General features: G+C 41.4%; 1 protein-coding gene across 1 annotated transcript; it reads right to left on the bottom strand.

Moving 5' to 3' along the window:
• Positions 1 to 8,124: 8,124 nt before the first annotated feature.
• Positions 8,125 to 19,989, bottom strand: chrm4a (cholinergic receptor, muscarinic 4a). The gene is made up of 2 exons (XM_018763470.2): positions 19,961 to 19,989; positions 8,125 to 9,718 (listed from the first exon to the last, which is right to left on the bottom strand). The coding sequence occupies exon 2, from the start codon at positions 9,609 to 9,611 to the stop codon at positions 8,262 to 8,264; it is 1,350 nt and encodes a 449-aa protein (XP_018618986.1). The 5' UTR covers positions 9,612 to 9,718; positions 19,961 to 19,989; the 3' UTR covers positions 8,125 to 8,261.
• Between the last annotated feature and the right edge of the window lie 1,763 nt (positions 19,990 to 21,752).

Genomic DNA, 21,752 nt, shown 5'->3' with positions numbered 1-21,752 from the left:
TATTAATGATATACTACAGCTGCCATCCCTACAGTTGCGTGTGGGTGTGTACAAGCTATATGAGCGAATGGATAATGGTAGTGTTTGTGCACGCTCAGAAAAATCAAATGCATTTCTTCAGTTGTCAAATGGCAACAAAGAATAATAACATCTAAAAATAAGCTTCTATTTTAGCTTCATTTGCATCCAGCGTTTGATTATAGAACATTTAGAATAAAGCAAGATACAACGGTCACTGCACACAACATTATACCTGTCAAATCCTAGATGAAGGGACATGCAGGCTGTTTTTGACCAAAAATAAACAATGCAGTGGCATAACAGGCCAGAAGTCATCCATGTGTAGTCATTCAGAAGGGACAGCAAAATACTGGTGATTTTTCTCCTCATTCATCTGACCGGAAATTGCTTGAGTGTTTACATTTATTTAGCAGATGATTTTCTCCAAAGTGGCTTCCGATGAACTCTGTCAGCCCACACACCTTATTCACCGTGGTGACTTACACTGCTAGATACACTACTTACACTGGGTCACTCATCCATACATCAGTGGAACACACACTATGGGGGAACCTGAACAGCATGTCTTTGGACTGTGGGAGGAAACCCACTCAGACACAGGGAGAACATGTAAACTCCACACAGACTGAGTGGGTATCAAACCCATGTCCTCTCACACCACCTAAGTGCTGTGAGACAGTAGCACGACTCGCTGTGCCACCATCCCGCCCATGATTAATGCATAATGATTAAATAATGGGTATGATTAAGCCCTACCTGTGTACGACAAAATCACATGCTAGTGTAACAAAATTCCACACGTGTCATCGGCAAATGATCTCTGAATCCTTTGTGCTCTTTAACAAAGACTCGGGTTGCACTTTACCTGTGAAATTCTAAACTTTTACCCTAGTGTTTGAAGTAAGCACTTGGGTACACAAGGGGTGGAATATAACACCAAACAATACATTGATTTCAAGGACCAAATAAGAAGTAGGGCTACCCTACCCTTTGCCTTCTGAACAACTTAAATCATACAAGTGCTCTCATACAAGTCCTGAACTGTGTAGTTGCTTACTTCAAACTCTTTTTTTCATACTGTATTTCCATTATTTCATCCACTCCTGTACATATTGTGTTGGCTTGAATATTTTTGAACACTTACACCTTTATCCAGATTTTTGTTGGTTTGAATACCCTACAGGGATGAAGCTTTGTCTTCATTCACCAGAAGGTACACTGAAGCCAGAGAAACAACCTTGAGCAAGGTACTTACCATAAAGTTCCTCCAGTAGAGTTACCCAGCTGTATAAATGGGTAAATAATTGTAGGTAGCTTAACATTGTAAGTCCTTTCGGAGAAAAGCGTCAGTGAAATGAATAAATGTAAATAGGTATTTTTTCCTGCTCTGGAGGTCTGTAAATGGCACACCCTGCATCTCCTTTCTCCAGATCTTTATTCTGTGATTTTTTTCTCAAGCTATTTTTGTAAAGAGGAAGTATTCAGCATATTTTATAACCTAACCAGATCAGTAAAGCTGGATGCAGGATGCTGTGTGGTTCTTTACTGAAAAATGTCTTCTATTATAGCTATATGTCCTGGAAATATTTTTGAATGAGTGCCGACTAGGAAAAACTGTGTAATAGTGTCACTGTGTGACTGGTTCTGTTTTCTGTTTATATATTGCCAGGGACACGATTAAATCTTCAGGGAAAAAAGCCATATTCACTAATAATACACAATATTATCTGCTCACTATTTATTGGAAACCAGCCGAGGGAAAGAATATATTTTGTCACTTTTGCATTACAGGTTCTGACTTCTGGCAGATGTTTTTCCACCTTTTGGTTTTTGCTAATCTAAAATATGAAACACCACATCTCTTTAATAGCATTATTTCTTTTTCACTATTAAAGTACCATGCCAACCCATAGTTTCTTATTTCTTTTCTGTTAATAAACCATGTGGAGACATGTAGAGGTTTTTTTAATTTTTAGACATCCATCCATCCATCCATCCAATGTCAATAACCTCCTGTTCTGAGCAGGGCTGGGGTGAATTAGAGCCTATTCCAGAAGCATTAGGCACAAGGCTAAGGTGGGGTACACCCTGGATGCAGCACCAGTCCATATCATAGTAGATTATGATTCATTAAATTCTCAATCTTCAGCCTATTAAAAACACATATTAGTGTATCTTTAAATAAACCTGGAAACAGCCCCAACAATCGTGCTTATCTACTTTCCACAACACAAGAAAAGCATACTGGATTTAGGTATGAAGCTCAATCATTATCTGCAAACTCTTGACCTATGCAGGTTTTGAGGACCCATGTCAAATACAGTGCATGACAATGCCAAGGTGTGCAAGGTAATGAACAGTTCATTTAGCAGTAAAGAAGTTGATTAACTTTGACTTTCTCTTCAACAGCAGAATAACGTCCATAACTCTAATTCTAACCCTAAGCCTAACTCTAACCCTCCAGCCTTGTGCCCAATGATTCCAGGACAGACTCTGGACCGCACGACCTTGGCTAGGGCAAGCGGTTGACGAAAGTGAGCGAAAATTCCAGAACCGTTTGGAAGAAAATCCATGAACATGTATGCAAGTCACATACGGGAGACGAGGCAGACTCAATCTGAAAGGGCTGTGCAACATTTACATGTAAACTGTCTGACTCAAAGGGCAAGCTTTCTATTTCTCCCCTCATAGTCTGCTGCTGTTTCTCCTCTAATGGGCAGAGAAGTGCTTGTCAAGTGGCTGCTGACTGCAATATCGAAGGTGCAGATTGTTTGCTCACCTCTGGAAAAAATGAACTGTAGCAAATGCGCTCGGACTCATGAGCTCTAAAGAAGGTAGAATAATTCTAGCACTGATCTCTGTACCATAAGCAGTTTGAATAAAAGTGTTTTTGTGTGGAAGTGAAAAATTCATAGCATACCTGTATTTCAAACACGTCTTGGAAAACGTTTTCTGGAAACTACACACGTAAAGAATGTATTTCCTTTTTTTCACGATAATCTTCTGTGGTGTTATGGCAGCAAATTAAGTGATTCAACGGAATCAGTTTCAGTGGCAGAGATAAAGTGTGTATAACTGCTGGATCATGGTAGCATAATGGGATCGTGCTGATGACAACGTAATGCGGCAACTGCATGAAGAGCAAATGTGAAGCATCCTGTGTGTTGATACCTGAGGGGTGAAGCCTCCTGGAGTTGTGATGATGCAGTTTCCTCTGCAGGAGTACGAAAAGCCCCATGGAATCTGCTTGGAATGACAAGGCCTGCATGCCAGCATATTCAGCCTCTCAGGCCTGGCAGCCTACCATAATGTAAAGACGAGCATGAAGAGCAGATGATTGGAGATGTTTATCCATCCAGCCAAATCACCTAAATGCTGTTTGACAGCGGTGGATTCCTTCACGTCGAAAAAGGGACATATTTATATGACTTAGGTCCTATGAGCTAAATTGTGTAAAAATGTCCTTTATTCAAAGGGTTGGAATCCACCGCTGTCAAATGCTCAAAAAAATATTTTCAGCTGAAAATATGAAAGTAAATCTGTTGACTGTGGAAGAATATTGTCTCCACATACACACACACACACACATTTTCAGAACCGCTTGTCCCTTACGGGGTCACGGGGAACCGGAGCCTACCCGGCAACACAGGGCATAAGGCCGGAGGGGGAGGGGACACACCCAGGACGGGACGCCAGTCCGTCGCAAGGCACCCCAAGCGGGACTCGAACCCCAGACCCACCGGAGAGCAGGACTGTGGTCCAACCCACTGCGCCACCGCACCCCCTGTCTCCACATATATATATGGCAAATCAAAACAGTTTGGTAAAGTCAGTTGCTGTAGCTGCACTGCAAAAGGATGAAAATACAGAACCAGTAATGTCTTTCTTATGGCTTACAGACTGGACAATGGCATCGTTCCGCATGATCTTTCATGTGCCCTGCAAAACGCAGAGCGAAAGAAAGGAAACGAGAGTCTATCAGCTGGAGGGAAAAAAAATGATGTGCAGCATCACAAGGGTTGAGACTCCAGAAGATGCAAGCTCAGAAACGTGGCTTCATCTTACATGACAGGCATGACAAAGCATCAGATCATTAGTGCAGGAGAAAAGGCTGTGCATCCAGCTCATATCATACTGCATACTAAAGATGAAGCCAAAACATGATCTGAAATGTCAAAGCCAGATGACTGACAGTATTGATGATATTTAATATTACATGGTACTGTTAATATGGGTTGAAGGGAGCACAAAACTGGTTATTTACACAGTCTCAGCTAATTGGCATATAGGTGCATAGTTGAGTGATATATGTGTAAATAAAACAAAACAGACATTAATATATAACTGGTATATAATGAAAACAGTATACATCTATACAGATATAGCTAAAATCAGATCACTTAATATAAAAATCAGTGATGTTATTGATTTACCATTAACATATGGGTTTCTAAGTAAGCTTACCAAGCAATTTGACATTATATAGTATTCAGAAGTTCTGGAAACATCATAACAACTGACTATTAACAATAATAATAATAATAATAATAAATCAATATTATATTTTAATCTATATTATTGAATAATTTATTCTTTATTAAATAAATGTATAAGTTTATGACAATGTTGTTTTGCTTTCAGATGATTCTAAAGAACATTTTGTAAAAGGAAAATTCTTTTATGAACGTTGTACATTTAAATGCAGTGCGCCTGCTTGACAGCTGTTTTGTGACAGAGAGCTGACAGTTTAGAGTAGCTGCATGAAACAAAGTGAAACATGATGGCAGCTGTATAATGACTGGTGGCTGAACACGTGCTGTAATATTTTATGTTTTTGTGTGGCCGAACAGGACAGAAAGAGCGCTTAGATGCATGGCTGAGAACATACAATTGGACACGCTGTGATTAATTCAGATTTGGAAATAAGTTGTTGGGTTTTTGCTCAAAACGGTGTTTTAGCTGTAAGAAATGGGTGCCATTGATGCACTCCTTAATCAATACTTTATCAATACTCATGGATATTCAGCCCACTCAGCTTCATAACTACAACATTTTATTAAGCATTTGGCAATAAAAAAATACAATCCTCAATGTACTCTGGATACTTCAGGGAAGCGAACATATAGATGATATAAATAAATGTAGTCCTTGTCTAATGCTGCAGCACAATTTCATTCAGCATTTTTTCAGTTTTATGTATTTTATGATTTCTTTATTGTAATCTGGTCTGCAATACACTGTTGGTAATACACTGTAAACCAAAACTGGGAAACTCATGAGTTAAATACACACACTTGTACACTGATGGGTCAGAAAACAGCTCTCATGGTGTAGTTTCGGAAGGAAAGTGTCTCTTTGGTGGGATGAACTTCTACCGCTTCATTCCAGGAATACCTCCAAAGACCAGCAATCCTCGCCACTGTGTGCCATGGATGTGCTCCTGTAGTCAAGAGTTCCCTGTGCAGAACATTTACATTTATATTTATTCGTTTAGCAGATGCTTTTCTCCAAAGCAAGTACATCTCAGTGGACTTCTCATTTCACCGCAGTCCACTTTTGGACATGCTCATCAAGATGCTCTTACAAGTTATGCTCCCTGGACCATTTCACAACGGAAACTGCTTTTTCGCCACGGAAACTAAACCTGTGATGGATGCAAATGCAAGTTTTGTGAAAACCTTAGCCTTGCTCAGAACCCCAACCCCAATTTCATACTTTCATATTCAATTTCATAGTTTATCACAAACTCCAATTCTAAGTCTGAACAGATTCCATGCCATTTTGAGACAAAGATGTTGATAAGGGTGCTATTTTTATAAGGGCAACACAGGTAGCCGTGTTCAGATGTGAGATGGAATCTCCCTACAGTTCTAAGACATGGGTTTGATCAGAGCTGGGAAATCTAAATACCCATAATTAGTGTGTGTTTTGGTGATCGCAATGTAACGGAAATTTTATTATGTAGATTTTTTTTGCATTTTCCATTCAGTTTTGTTAGATTAAGCGTACTTTTGGCGTTACTTCATATTATCCCACTAAGTTTTTAATGAAAAATATTCCATTTTAGCAAATTTTAGCAAATTTTGGCACTGGGTTCCAAGCGCTGAATATTCAAGTACCCTTAAGGATCTGATGCTTCCTAGAATGTTTTTATACCTTCTAGAATGTTCTGGTGCCTTCTAGAATCTTCCGACGGCTGTAAAGTACCAGACTAAAACTGACACTGTAGAAGAACTAATGGCACGTTCATAATCAGTTAGCTATTCATAATCAATGCAAAAATTTACGTAACTAAAATAATTTTGTTGCATTGTTCTATGCTAATTATCTGTATCCGAAGTCACCTTGGACAAAGGTGTCGGCTAGATGCTACCAAGTAATCACTGGACGTTCCTTTGGAAAAAAGTTTCTAACAAATGAAAAACGCAAGAATGAACAGAATTAAATTGAATTGTATCCCAGCACATGCATTGTGCCTTATTAGTTCGTTAAAAGTGTTACTGTCATAACTGAGTGACACGGAGCATTAACTCGGTGTGCAAATAGGTAATCCGTATGCAGCATTTTAATGTAACATTAAACACTGAACAACCACAATGTTTCTTTTTCAATTTTAAAATCTGGATTGGCCTCAAGAATCATGCCGGGAAACCCCTCCCCCCCACATCACAAACAAAGAAAATGCTTGCTGTTCCTTCCCCGACAAACATGATTTCAAACAAATATGGAAATATAACTGTACCAGTTTTTGCATACAGGCAGTGAAAGAATTTATATTCAGATAGTTAAATATTTGATAAATAAGATCACCATTGATATATAGCAATGAACCAAATACGTGAGAAGTACAAACATACAATACAAATAGTAAATACATGAAAGAAACATTCTTCAGTTTTGGATATATCTACATTATGCATATTCCTGTCCAGTATTTACACGTCTTTGCCAAAGCAAGAGCTCAAGATACACATTTTCTCATGCAGCATCTTGCTTTGTAGTTTTACGCTCTCGTCAGATTGGTTTAATCCGAAGACTGCAATCTCGTAGACGGTCAGTAACTGGCTATTAACTTAAAGAAAAGCCTTTTTTTCTGTACGCCCTTTTCAGGGACACCATCCAGCAAGCAGTAGCTTGACTTGGACTGTGTGTTTATACCGAATGAATGGCTGGATGCTCAACAGCACCCACCAGAATGGTTACTGTACAGCTATTTGGCATTCAAAATGAAATATTTTTGGCACATATGTAATCTTACATTCTTTTCTTATAGATTTAATTGAATTATGCATTGAACTATTTTAGTATTCCCGAATACTACTTTCCAGTAAAAACATTGTTGGTATTCTTATCCAAACCAACTTAATGTTCCCACCTACAGTATATACTGTAGCTAGATATTTTTAGGATCATTTTTAGGTTACATATCTTCCTGCTTCAGTAAATAACAACAGCAACCTTTCTGGGACTTGAACTAACAATGTTAAGGTTACAAGCTGGATATCTTTAGCCACCTCTTTGTGTGCTATTCCAACTCACAACATTGTTTTATTATATCACTTGCACTCTGAATTCTGTTCATTTTGAGTGACTCTGTAAGGCCCAGGTAGCTGCCCTTCTATCCGCTATTTTCTCCTTTTCAGTAATATAAATCTGGACTTCTTATACCGCCTTAGTGTCTCCGGTGGGAGAGTCAACATGACCCGGATGTCAGAAGCACACATTCAGCTGAAAGATTGTCATTTTGTCACACATTCATGCCTTTTGAAGCACTTTGCCAAGCGGAATAATGGCAGAACACATTTTTTTTCTTTGTGTCATCTGTCCGGCCTTTTTCATTCAATTCCACCTATTACCTTAAGAGACTCTACTGTAACTGAGAACTGAAAAATGACTGACGCTATGTAACTGTGCTTTGTTTGCAAAATTCTCACCACCAGTATTCATTACAAGTACAAATCTCCTGGTGTGCCTGAAGACCTTCAATCACTGATTTCTGGAAATGAAACCTAGGCTCTGACATATAAACCAGAGTCATTGGTATGGGCCTTCCACTAGGCCCGATGTGTTAACATGAATTACTTTTAACAAGATGTTCCTTCCTCGTCTGGATCCTGGCTTCTGTACTGTGAATGAAAGGATCTCAGGGTGCCGGTCAGGATTTGGCTCCATCACATTGCCTTAAATCCACAAGCATCCCTCAGCATTGCGGTATGTTGGACAATATTATCTGCTCCAGCCTATCTGGTGCCAATGTTTTTGTACTGACACATGAGAAGGTTTTTGAAGGTCTTCTTGAAGGTCACGTTGCAGAGTGCATAACACGCAGGGTTTATGGTACTGTTGACATAGCACAGCCAGTACCCTATGGCCCACACTGTGTCCGGGACACAAGATTGGCAGAAGGTGCTGATGAGTACCATGACATTATATGGCGTCCATGTAATGATGAAGGCCAGGAGGATGGCAAAGATGGTCTTGGTCACCTTTTTTTCCCTTGCTGCCATTTGTCGCTTTCTCCTCATTTGGCTCCTGGCAATGCTTGCAAATTTTCGAACCACAGTCCTGGGCCGATTGAGGGGGATGGATCTGTTCTGGCCACTGGTTGAAGGGACAATCTCAATGGCAGTGATGCACTCGTCCCCTGATTGTTTGGTGATGATTTTAATCTTTGACCACTTAGAGTTGGGGTTTGATCTGGGTAGGGGGTTGGTGGCAGGGGCCTCAGACACGGCCAGGCCACTGCCTTGATCCTTGGTTTCTTTGGGGGTTATGATGGCTGTGCTGGAATCATTTGAACTCTCCTTTTCCTCCGGGGGAACGCTGGAATCAGCTTTAGTCGAGACCGACTCCTCCAGCTTGCCATTCTTGGCTGTGTCACTGTTAGATTCCATGCAGGGTTTGGAGGAGTTGTTGTTGTTCTGTTTTAGGATGTGACTCTTGAGCAGACCAGCAGACTTGAGGGCTTTCTCCTTCTTGGCCTCAGGCTTTTGCTTTCTGACACGGCTACGGCTGGCCAAGGAGATGTGGATGTACAGTATGGTCATGATAACAACAGGCAGGTAGAATGCAGCAATGGCTGTGCCAAACGTGACCACGGGGTTGGAGAGAAACTGGATGTAGCACTCCTTTTCCGGGACTGTGCGTTCCCCAACAATGAACTGCCAGAACAAGATGGCTGGAGCCCAGAGGATGAAGGAAAGGATCCAAGCTGCCGCGATCATAAGGCCCGCCATCTTGGTTGTTCGTCTAGCCGGGTAGGTCAGGGGCTTGGTCACACAGAAGTACCGGTCAAAGCTGATAATCAGCAGGTTCATGACAGATGCATTGCTGACCACATAATCCAGGGCCAGCCACAGATCGCACACAACAGGTCCCAGAGGCCAGTAGCCCTTTATGATGTAAACAGTATAGAGGTTCATGGAGAAGACCCCAATGATGAGGTCGGCACATGCCAGACTGAACAGGAAATAGTTGTTGACTGTTTGAAGGTGTCGATTGACTTTTATAGAGAGCATCACCAGGATGTTGCCCACCACGGTGACAAAACTAAGGGACCCAGTCACAAGGGCAATGAAGACCATCTCCATTGTCCTGTACTGGCTTCCTGCCTCCTCTCCCTGGGAAATGGAGTCATTGCTTCCAAAGGTAGTACAGTTGGACAGACTGGCATTGCTGCACGCACTGAATGTGGAGCCTGAAAGAAAAACACAATGGAACTTAATTACGGAAATTAATATTCAAAATTAGAAATTAATTAAATCTGCGACAATAAGTAACTTAATTAGCGCAAGTCGGAACACAACTAATTTCTTTCCAATATGCTATTTTGGTTTGCTATAATTTTATCTAATTGTACAAATGAAATCTTGCCAATATTAAGTAATATGTTGTAATATGCAGTAATGCAATAAAATATTCCGTTATTATGTTTCATTTACATCCGACCTGAAGAGCATAAGATATTCACAAAAATAAAATTCTACTGGTCTGCATACCATGTGCGCATGCTATAGTTTTTAATAATTCTTAATCACCTATGGAAATAACCTATGGAAATCATCTGCAAAAACAGTTTTTGTGTGTGTATGTGTGTGTGTATATATATGTGTGTGTATATACATATATACATATATATCATTTAAATATAAAATCTGTGATCAGTTAATATCAGTGATGTTATTGATTTACTATTGACATTATATTGTATATGGTATTCAGAAGTTCCTGAAATATCATAACTAAAGACAGGCATGATGCCCAAATAGCACCTTTTTCCATCAGAAAGCAGCTGCTTTCTGTGTCTGCTTCAAATTAAAGGACATTTTAAGAACTTCAACAGTAATAAGTCTTCACATTTCCTTGAATTATTCATTTAATAACTTCAATGTATTTCCATATCATGGTCAGTTATTTACGTGTGTTGGGAAAACTTGAATTTAAAAAGCATCAAAGCATGTATCTGTGATAATGCATGACATAACATCTGTTTTGATTTACTCTGCAATTAAGAATGAATTATTATGAATTACAAGTGAAATGCACTGAAACACAACCACTGTGGAAACAAGTCAAATAAGCAAAATATCGATTCTATTTTTCCAAACGTATTGGGAAAATCAATTTTAAAGTCATTAAAAAAATCTGACATTGCTACAGGTTTCATCATTTCCTATTCAGTATCAAGCTTTCTTCCGTAGATTCACTTTGTAGTGCAAACAGCAAAGCCGAAAAACTGAGACTTAGTTAAGGTGCTTTAAATAGCAAGAAATAGAATACAAAATAAATCTGTGTGATTTTAATTTGCATGTGAGGTCAAATCAATTGAAATATTATACCCTAATGAGAACTGGAGCTTGTGACAAAAGAACAGGGTTGGATTCTGATTAGGTTACAAAATGTGGATATACCTTTATTGGTTGGATAAGAATATATTTTTTTGTGAATGAAAAAGTACATGTCTTCACAGGTATAAAAATATGGAAAATAAAAGCGTTAAATAACATTCATAAAAGTGGAGGAACCGGCGACATCTGTTCCTCTGTCAGATAAACTAATGAAGCTGGAAAACTTTACAAACTGAATATGAAACAAATGTAAAAAAACTTTAATTCATACCATGCTGTATCCAAACACCATATATTAGGTAATAATTCAATATCATGCAGTACATTCACCAGAATGCATCACAGTAATATCTCAGGTTGCTATGTCTTGAAGAAATGATTGCAGTTAAGGTGAGATTTCTCAGGAATGTGTTTATTGCTCACTATATATTTTCATCTTAGTTCAAGTAGTGTACACTAAGGTCCAGGCCACGCGTGACACATACCACCGCGATTAATGGCCACATCAACATGCCTGTGCATATTTCATACATGTGCTTGCTGTGATTTCTGCTTCATACAGTTCCTGCAACAAATGTGTGAGATAACACCTATTATACAAGAGGAAAGAACAGCATTACTGCGACCGTGGTGTTTCGGTGTCTTTCCCACATGTGTGCAATCACAGATAACTTGAACTGCGGCACGTATGTTATGTACACGCCTAAAGGGAACGGGCAAGACACAACGTGTTTACGCTGCGATGGCTCAGAATAATGGATCCCTGGAACACGATAACGATAATAGATAACGGCCGAAGCATTAACTGAAGTCTGTTTGTCGATTGCAGCCAGTGCTGGTCAAATGCATTTTGTTTAGTGCTTAACAGTCGGGCCACTGCGCTGTCAAAGCCAGTAATAATAATAATAATAATAATAATAATAATAATAATAATCTCAATAATAAACCACGTCAACTGCCAACATCTGTAATTACACCAAGGGTCGGGCAATTCTGCCAGTGCACCCTGGTGGTCAAAGGGCTCTACGGGGATGACCTGTTCAAAGCCAAGCCATACAGGTAGCGGATACCTTCTGATCCCCATCATATCGCAACGCAGGTGAGCGAATGCAGTCTAATCCACATAAAGTCACTGTACAGATGAGGGAAAACACCGTAATCATCATCATGTTACAACGCAGGTGAAGGAGCATAACTATTTCATTCGGGTGAGGGGACGTACTCTAATTGCCATAATGTTACAGCTTCATTTAAGTTGCATGTGACATCTCTTAAGAACAAATTCTGCCATGAATAATAATCATGCATGCTGTCAGAATCCCTAACTTATGCACAGGTGGTCTCCGATTTACGATGGGGTTACGTTCCGTGAAACCCATCATAAGACGAAAATGTTGTAAGTCGAAAATGTATTTAATACACCTAATGCACAACTCTGCATGACAGACTGGGAGATGCGGATCGCTGCCGCTGCCCGGCATCGTGAGGGAGTATCGCACCGCGTATCGTTTGCCTGGGAAAAATAAAAATTCAAAATTCAAAGTACGATTTCTACTGAATGCCTATCGCCAGCTCACCATCGTACAGTCGAAAAAATCGTAAGTCCAACCATCATAAATCGGAGACCACCTGTACTGTGAAAATAGCCACAGCTGAGGGTCTTCCACAGACATACAGTGTGTGTTCACAGTACAACAGTCTCTGGTGACTTATCAATTTTGAACCGCTAATATAAATACAACAGAAAATAATTAGCTGATGATGCTTATGATCAAATAGCCAAGACCTGAAGTTACATTGTGGAATATTTAGCCACGGACATTAATGACTGATGCACTGTGATGGCAGCCATATGAACATATGAAATATATTTCCCCTAATATATTAAAATGGAAATGAAACTTTGAAACATCGAAACATTTCCACTGTCATTTTATTTACTAGAACTTATTTACAGTTAAACAGGCTTTCTCTACCAATGTTTTGTCCAAATGACAATTCATTAGTGAAATAATAGTTTATTTTATTGTTGAAATAACGTTTTATTGGAGGAAGGCAAAGGTGACCACATTCATGTGTATCTACATCCAGAAATAATGAGCAGAATACAGTTCTGACCAGTGCAAATCAAACTGGAATTTTTTTCTTTCGTATGAAACCTTTCATGTCAGTTCTTCTCGTGATGAGTAGGTGGCCGGTATCATTAATGGCAAGCAAAACCGGTTCACCTCCAATAGCTGTTAAAACACACATTATGATCGCATGTGATCTGCTAAGTGAGCTATAACAAAAATAATAATAACAACATAGATGCGCTGCAGTAAGCTCCCTGCGGTCATTCACCTGTGTATACAGCGGTGTTATACAGACACACACACACACTCTAAGAGCTATTTAGAATCACCAACAGCATCCCCATAAATTCATGTCTTTGGACTGTGGGAGGAAACAGGAGCACCGGGAGGGAACCCACACAAACATGGGGAGAACATACAAACACCACACAGAGCCAAGATTCGAACCCAAAGAGAAACCCCTGGATTCAAACCCTCCTCTGACACCACAGCCTAAGAGATGTGAGAAATCCACTGTACCGCAGTGTCACTGTGTGTCCCTCAGTGTTCCCAAATGTTTTCTTTAGACTATATTTAAAGCACATTGTGGCAAAAACAGGGCTTACTAACAGATCTGGCACAGAATGTTCCGGAATACTACAGTGTTTGTTCGTGTTGTTAGTAATTAGTTTATGAATCACATCTACAGGCGTGGTTGGCTTGGCTTCCTGCACGTGAGGAACTAAGAGGCCTAATAACACGGCTCCTTCCAGCTCTTCCAGCGTTCGCTCAAGGCCTGTTATTCCGCCCCTTGGTCACGTCTACACGGTGCCTCTGTGGGAACCGAGCGCTCCACCTCACTGCGCCCCACTTGCCTGCACGGAACCTGTCTTTTGCTGTGTACCCAGTCCTCTGATAAATGGTCACTCTCGAGCGCCTATTTAAATAAACTTTTGCGCTGGCTCTAGAAGCTGTTCCCTCACCCCCCCCGGACACAAAGAGGCCCTCATCATGTCTTTATTAATGGCCGTAATGATGATGCACAAAGCCCTTTGGCTTGGGAGTCCATTATAGGACTTAAAGTAATACTATAAATAGCATAATAACAATATGAATAACCAAGAATTAACAAACGCATGACGTTTGCCGTCGTAATTAAAATAACACATGCATTTGCTCATTTATCGTATGGTATTTACGGATTATTTATAATACGCTGCATTGTGCTTGAGATCATTAATATTTAATTTCATAATGCTTTGTTTTATTATGTTTGCGTGGGTCATGCGTTTAAAGTGTGACGTCTACATCGGCTGGACCGGCAGCGCTGACCACCGGCGCTCGCCGTCCGCAAACAGCCACTCGCAGCGGTGTGTTTTTCTGCAGGAGATGCTGGGAAATTGACCTCACTTTCAGCCCATACAGAGGTGGATGGTTTTTAGGGTCCTTTCCCCGGAGAGCTGTATTAAACAAACCACCTTAAATGGCCATTTGTAAGCAGAAGTTCAGTCAGCACCATCGTTCAGGAATCTTACATTCCGGTCTGGGTGCCGAGCTGTCTGACTCCTTTTCACCCAAAGCAGTTTGAAGAACAGCGTAATGTTTCAACCTAATTAAAAACAGCAATATTAAGATTAAAATGTGTAATTACAATAAAACTCAGTATTTTATGTTTATTTATTTATAATTTTTTTTAAATTAAAATTGAACTCTTAGAGACATGTAAACATAACAGTTTTCTTATACATTTAATGTCAGTTTAGTGCCTGTGTAGATTATGAGGTCCGTGAGCTCGGATGGAAAAAAAAATTACTAACCTTCTAAATGTATGGTCTTGTTATTTAATTGTGCTAATGAAGAAACACATATATTAAAGAGACTCAGATCACAAATTTGTTTTTTTTTTGTTAAATCTTGATAATTGTATTTTAATATAATTAGTTTCCTTTGTAATCCTATGTATTGTTTGTATTTGATGCATTTAAATATATTATTCTGAGAAAGCATCCGTAGACTTCAGCACCTTGCCAAATGGGTCCATGGCATGAAAACGGTTAAGAACCGCTGGTCTAGGTGCAGGGTTAGGAACGTTACGCGATGCAAGGTTTTCATGCTAACTGCATGCTTCCTGAACGTAGGGTTTCACACCCTACCCCAAGCCCCCCAACTTTCTTTCCTCTGCCTTCTCATAGCTCTGAAATGGATGCTCCTGTAACAGCATGTGACCGAAGACGGAACCCGCAGCCGCCGAGTAAACAAAGCCACTTTTGAGACGGATGATCACAGCTGATTGTTTACTGGAAGCTAAGAACCCCCCCCCGTGGCACACACTCCCCCTGAGCCTGGCGCATTCTCATTATTCCAGCTGAAGCGGCGGTGCGCTACTGCTAGGCTGGGGGCTCTAATGAGAGATGGACCGACTATGAAATGCCATAGTTAGTGCAAAACAGAGAACATGTCAGCCAGTATAACCTTCTCCAAGTTCCACAAAAAACTTTACACCACTACCAGGTTCATCTGAATAGAAAAGCGCTTTGGATACTAAAAGAGGGCACTTGGAGGGAAACACAAGCTCGCCCGTGAAGTGGGAAACGTTCGAGCTTCGTGCCTTTGATTCATACTAATTGAACTGCCCTTCTGCTGGGCTTCAGCCTCCGAAAAGAAGACCTCGTTCCCGAAATGTGATTAAAAATGTACGTACACTTCATGCTTCACAGTGTTGGATAACTTTTTCCAATAGGGACAAGGTCCCGTCTCTAATTTGTCCTCTTTCGTCTTCCTGTAAGGAACTGCAAATGGCCTTGTCACAGTATCTATTAAAACCATTCAATCCACCCAAAAATAAAAAGCCCTTGATTAGTCTTAGATTTTATTTGGAGCCAAAATGGCTACACTGATTAAAAATGTAGGCGTTCAGCTGTTCCACCCCGGCATTGACAGATAGAGCAGCTTACAGGCGTCTCTAAAACAAATAGCAGGAGAAGGGAGACGAGAATCCTGCAGAACGTGTGAGCAAAAGGTAAAAAGACGCACTTCGGTGGAAAGCATGAGCCCTGATTTATCCATGCGCTCCATCACGACCTTGTGGGAAAGCGGCGCCGGCGCATCTACGCAACAAAAACGATGCGTCTGCTGGAGCAGCTGTGGTCCCTTTGCTTTACAAGGTAACACATTTCCGCTCAGTTTGTCTCTTGGGCAGCTAAAATAAAACAGTATCTGAAAAATTAAAAATAACTGTTGAACTTTAAAGATGGCAGCAGTTTGACAATGAAAGCAGAGCAGCCAAGCAGGCTGGCATCATATATCAGCTATGGTAGAAAGTTCCTCCAAAGTGCCATATGGGAGTGCTGGTTAGTCCCTCACCACCTGCTGCTTTTTTCTACCTGTTTTCCTACCTGTGTGTCACTTCAACGGGCAGCTGCTGGACTGTGCGCTGTGGCAATGACTGTATCGAACAAATAGGCTGTGCTTGAGCGGCTGTGTGCACGTGTCTAAGTCCGCTATCTGTTGTGAATGCGCTTGTCTTTTCTCTGAGCTGGAGAAGAGCGTGTGCCAAATGGATAAATGTAAAGGTAAAGGTATTGCTGAAGTATCGCCAGTGAAAGGTGTAACAGGACGGTCAGCCCTGCTTTGATGGTTACAATGCACATATGGATTTGCTTCACGTTTGCATTCTAATTGTATTAATAAACTAATTCCCGGGCTGCACAGCGGCGCAGTGGGTAGCACTGACAACTCAGAGCTCCTGGGCTATGGCTATGAATTCAGCTCTGCGTTCATGTGCCCACCCCATTGTCAGTTTCCTTCCAAAGGATGAAGACGTGTTTTGGGAGAGCTGGCTATTTTAAACTGCTCTTTGGGTGTGTGTGTGTGTGTGTGTGTGTGTGTGTGTGGGTATGGATCAGTGATGAGCTCTCACCCCATCCAGTGCGTAGCCTGCCTTGCGCTATGATTGTCAGAAAGACTCTGGACTGCTGTGATCCTGCACTGGACAAGTGATTGCCAATAATTAATTAAAGAATAAATTATTTAATTTGTTCATTAATGAAATCATTATTTGCATACAAATTCCTATATTGGTCTCTTCTGAGGTTTCACGTGTGAACCAGATGTCCCTCAAGGACTACCCGTTGCTGGTGAAGCAAATTCACGAACGTGTTCCCTTGAGGAGAGCGTAGAGGTGGTCCACCCAGTGGTGTACATGCTCCACACACCAATTCTGCCTTCACCCAACATCCAGAAGCTCTGAAGTATCGCTTGCAGGAGCACTGCGGCATCCCATTATCAAAGGTGCGGACCCTGTACAGAGTGCCTCCACCCAAACGTGCTGCATCTCTACAAATAGCTGCCAGGAGAACGTACCGAGGCGCACCCTTCCCCAGTTTGTTGCATAACTCACACGCTTGCCAGAGGAATGGTTTTGTCTTCCAGGCTTCCGCCGCCCGACCGTCAATCACAACATCTGTTCACAGCATTCTCCCCAGATCTGCATTCCTGAAGAACAGGATGCCAAGACATGTTCTTGCACAGCTCCTCCCCCTACCCCCTCCCCAGTCAACCCTGAGATCTCCATACTTCATCTCTCCTCACAACCAGGCTTCAACGGCAGCCTAATAACGGTGCTCTCGCAACATCTGCGTGACTCTGTGTATTGCTGACTGTCGCAATCATGATTTGCTGAGCCTCTGTGAGGCGGCTCTGTGTCATGGTGCTTCCTTAGACCTCTGCATCCAGGTGGGACTCTGGAAAGAGTCTACAAAATTCCTACATCACCTTCAGGAAGGGGGTGTAGAAGTCTCAGCAAAACCATTTTTTTTCCTAAACCATTGCCTGCCTTGGTTATTTCATCACACATACTGCTGCAAATTGTGATTTTTGAGGAGAATATGCCTTTTGTGCACCAACCTCATTTTTCGCAAATTGGTTCAGAGCCAGTTCTCCATTTTCAGCTATAATGCCGAAGGTTTGGGGTTGAAAAAGCTACTCCAAGAAATATCAGAATCATCAGGGAACATCATGACCACATTAGAAAGTTAAGGATCAATATCAAATTGATCTGATATGGTTGAATCTCCACAGCAGTCCACTGTAAGATTACCAAATGGTTTGGAAAGGTTTGCTATTCATGCGCATGCATGTGAGTACTGCCTTGATTTATTTTAATTATTTTATACTTGTGGGTCATGAGTATCCCTGTGTGAATGACTATTACTTTTCCTCTGCTAGCATATCTGCCATATCATGTTGCATCACAAAAAACAGATGACCATCCTCTTCACTAAGTGTGGTGTTGCAGCAGAGCCACTTGTTCAATTAATCACCTATTGCCAGATTAATTAATCTAGCAGGATGGTACTCGACAGAGTGATGTGCCTCATTAGGCATGTTTTACCCTGGCAAGTGATGGGTGGAGCATTTTGCCAGGATGCGTCTGGTGCATAGTGGTGGAAGCAAGCTTATGGACTCGGGGGGAGGGTGCAAGGGTTCAACATACTCCCTCTGCTCAAAAGTCCATTAGACTGAGCTCTGAACGAGAAGCATCACCTCAAGTTGTCCTGTTTGTAATTACATCTAATTAGATCAGGGGGCCTAATTTTGTACGCTTTTCAACAGTGAAGCGGATGCAAATCCCAGCAGTCAAAATGCTAATTTCTCAGGACTACTTACAGTCTTACAGTGTGGAGAGGCTTTGCATTTCAATGAGATTTGACGGCTCCTGTTTAAAGTAGGATTTGTGGTCAGCTGGACTCGACTAAAGGGGACCCAGCACTGCCCAGCGCCACGCTTAACACACGAGAGAAGCCACCACATTTAGGTCAGTGCATTCCTCACTCTTACAATCGCATTTGGCTCCACGTACAAAGTCCTCTGCCTCACGTCACAGCTCTTACAGTAGAAAATGAATTACGGCGTCCCAAATGTACTCTATCAGCCTATCCCTGATTCATAGATCTTGTCTCTTTTAGTTCAGAATTATCAGTCAGATTATGACTACTGTAAAAAGCATGTTTTGTGGGCATAAATTCAGTCACTGTGACTTTTATCTTGACTGGGCTTACCTGGTGGGCAGTATCCTACTGCTCGAGTCTGTTCATAAATATAATTACATAAAGTTTAGGTGCAGAAGGAGGGGTACTTCAGTATTTTGGATCTTGCCAACATAAACACCCATTTCAATGTCAAACAGAAAAATGTTTGCTGTAAGATTCTGAAAGGTCAGAGAGGAACATGTGGAAGTATTTACCTGCAGGTAATGACAGACATTAGAAATAACAGTTATACATTAATTTGTAATATATATGAATACTTATTAATTGATGGAAGATACAGCAAAGTTACTGAAACATGTCATACCTCAATGGATTAAGGTGGGAGGGTGTAAGTGATTGTTAGAGCATCGCATTGATTTATTTCTTTTCTAACGCATGGAGTTTATGGAATAATAACAAAAGAGAACCTGACACGTTATAGATCTTTTTTTATAATTTATATAAGAACACTTCTGAAACATAACATCAACACCGGAGAAACATGAATAAATAAACGGAATCGGGCAGCACGTCGCACCTCCTGAAGTCGGTCTGATATTAATATTTGATGTTTTACGATAATAAATGTATATCGAAAAACCTGGGAGAGGTTAAGAGCCCAATATCTCAAATGCAAATTAGACTTTTGCTCTTAAATGTGCGAAACCCTCTCCGGAGGTTTGTAAACGCGCACCTTTTCGAATTAACGGTACCGTTAAACTAAGGGACCGTTAATTACACTGTTTCCACACCGTGACACTTAGATTAAATGACAGCGTTGCTAAATCAACAAAACAGTTTCGGCTTTGTCTGTTATGTGAACAAACCCCTCAGTCGGGAGGAATGTCACACTAATAAGTTTCATACTCTTAAAAATGTGTCAGTGTGCTGTAGGAACGCATCTCACAGTCATCGGAATGTTTTTTTTCTTTCTTTCTGTCTTTTACTTCAGTGTGCAATACGAGCTTCAATTGTTTGCCGCCTGAAAGATGCATTTACAGCAACTTACCATTGAAGTTCCAGGGCTGGAGCCCCTCAGCTCCTGTGGTGTTGGTGCTACTCATGTTGCATGGTTGTCCAGTTGCTGAACAAAGCAAAAAAAAAGAAAAAAAATCCCCCGTGAAGCCCTACTCTAAGAGACAACACATCACACCGAGTGCTGCCCTCATTTTTGGAGATACCTGTCACGCTCTCACTTGTTTTACATCACATCATCATCATGCGTTTTCATTGTGGAAAGCGGTCTTCAGCTTTTGTGGCAGTGCTTTGCTCTGAGAGATCACCATGGTACGTTTGGTGCTTGGTGACCAAAAAAAAAGAAAAGAAAAGAAAAGAAAAGAAAAGAAAAACCACACACACCGCCTCCAGCGGAAGCATCAACTTCTCCCGAGAAGAAGGCAGTTCAAACTCGACCAGATGTGCGGCTCATCTGTGACCATCACGGGCGGCAAAGTGAAGGTGACGTCATGGCGAACCGACCAATCAGACGGCAGTGCGAACCGCTCCCTCTCCTTCCAAAGCTTGGATGAGACGCGCGGACTTCGGGGGGTGGTGACACCGCGGGGCTCCACTGATGCCCCTGCTTCGTTCGTGGGACCTCTGTCACTCGGCTGTTGACAGCTACAGTAGCTTCCCTCCCATCAAAGCACGAGGAGAAAAACTGTGCAGCAGCGAGGCTCATTTTACATATAATAGACGCGCCTTATAAACTAAGCCTTTTCCGAGATGCTTTGCAGTGTTAAATAATGAACTTTACAGCCGTTTTCCTACATATAGCAGGGAATTTTTGAAGTGTCCATTTAGGTTGAATTCCTTTCTCGATGCTTCTAGAGCAGGACTTAAGAAAAGAGCAATAACCGCTACGCCACCTGCTGCCCCTGTAAAGTGGACGCACATATTCCCTGGAGCAGCAGTGCATCACTGTACATCGCTGTTGCTTCTTCTGTGGGGTCGCTCATTGATTCTTGTTCCCGCTGTCATACTATTACGTTATTTTCTAAGCGCTCTGATGTTGAAATAAATGTGTAAATGTGGAATGTGGAAATGGACGCTGTACGACGAGCCGTAAGCTGAAATGAAAAGGAGTTTATAAAAGACATTTCTTGACAGTTATGCATTATTAATTTTTCGTGCAGTTCTATTATTAAAAAAAAAAACTTACGATTTGGAGCCGTTAATATAATGGCAGGGGGCGGCACGGTGGCACAGCGAGTAGCGCTGCTGTCTCACAGCGCCTGGGTGGTGCGAGATGATGTGGGTTCGATCTCCACTCAGTCTGTATGGAGTTTGCATGTTCTCCCCATGTTTGCGTGGGTTTCCTCCGGGTGCTCTGGTTTCCTCCCACAGTCCAAAGACATGCTGTTCAGGTTCCCCCCCAGTGTGTGTGTGTGTGTGTGTGTGTATGTTCCACTGATGTGTGGATGAGTGACCCAGTGTAAGTAGTGTATCTAGCAGTGTAAGTCACCGCGGTGAATAAGGTGTGTGGGCTCATAACACTACAGAGAGTTCATTGTAAGTCGCTTTGGAGAAAAGTGTCTGTTAAACAAATCAATGTAATATAATTGGTGGAAGTGAAAAGAAACGTTATTTTTAATGTTGATGGACATGTGCTTCTTAAACTCTGCATTTAACTGGGGAATGAAAGCAGCTTATTATTAATACATGATGTCAATGTTTGCAGCTACGGCACTGCAGGGAAGGAGCGCGAACGGGAGGAAACGGGAAGAGACACATTTCAGGACCTCCGAGGCTGGACAGCTCCTGCGCACTTTCACTATCACTCTCTTCATTCTCTTCTCATT

The sequence above is a fragment of the Scleropages formosus genome, chromosome 11 (assembly GCF_900964775.1).
Source record: "Scleropages formosus chromosome 11, fSclFor1.1, whole genome shotgun sequence".
Classification (NCBI taxonomy): domain Eukaryota; kingdom Metazoa; phylum Chordata; class Actinopteri; order Osteoglossiformes; family Osteoglossidae; genus Scleropages; species Scleropages formosus.
The sequence above is the reverse complement of the archived record's forward strand: the minus strand, read 5'-3'. Positions and strand labels throughout refer to the sequence as shown.

Coding starts and splice junctions, on each gene's coding strand:
- chrm4a (XM_018763470.2), bottom strand. CDS start 9,611: ATGGAGATGGTCTTCATTGCCCTTGTGACTGGGTCCCTTAGTTTTGTC.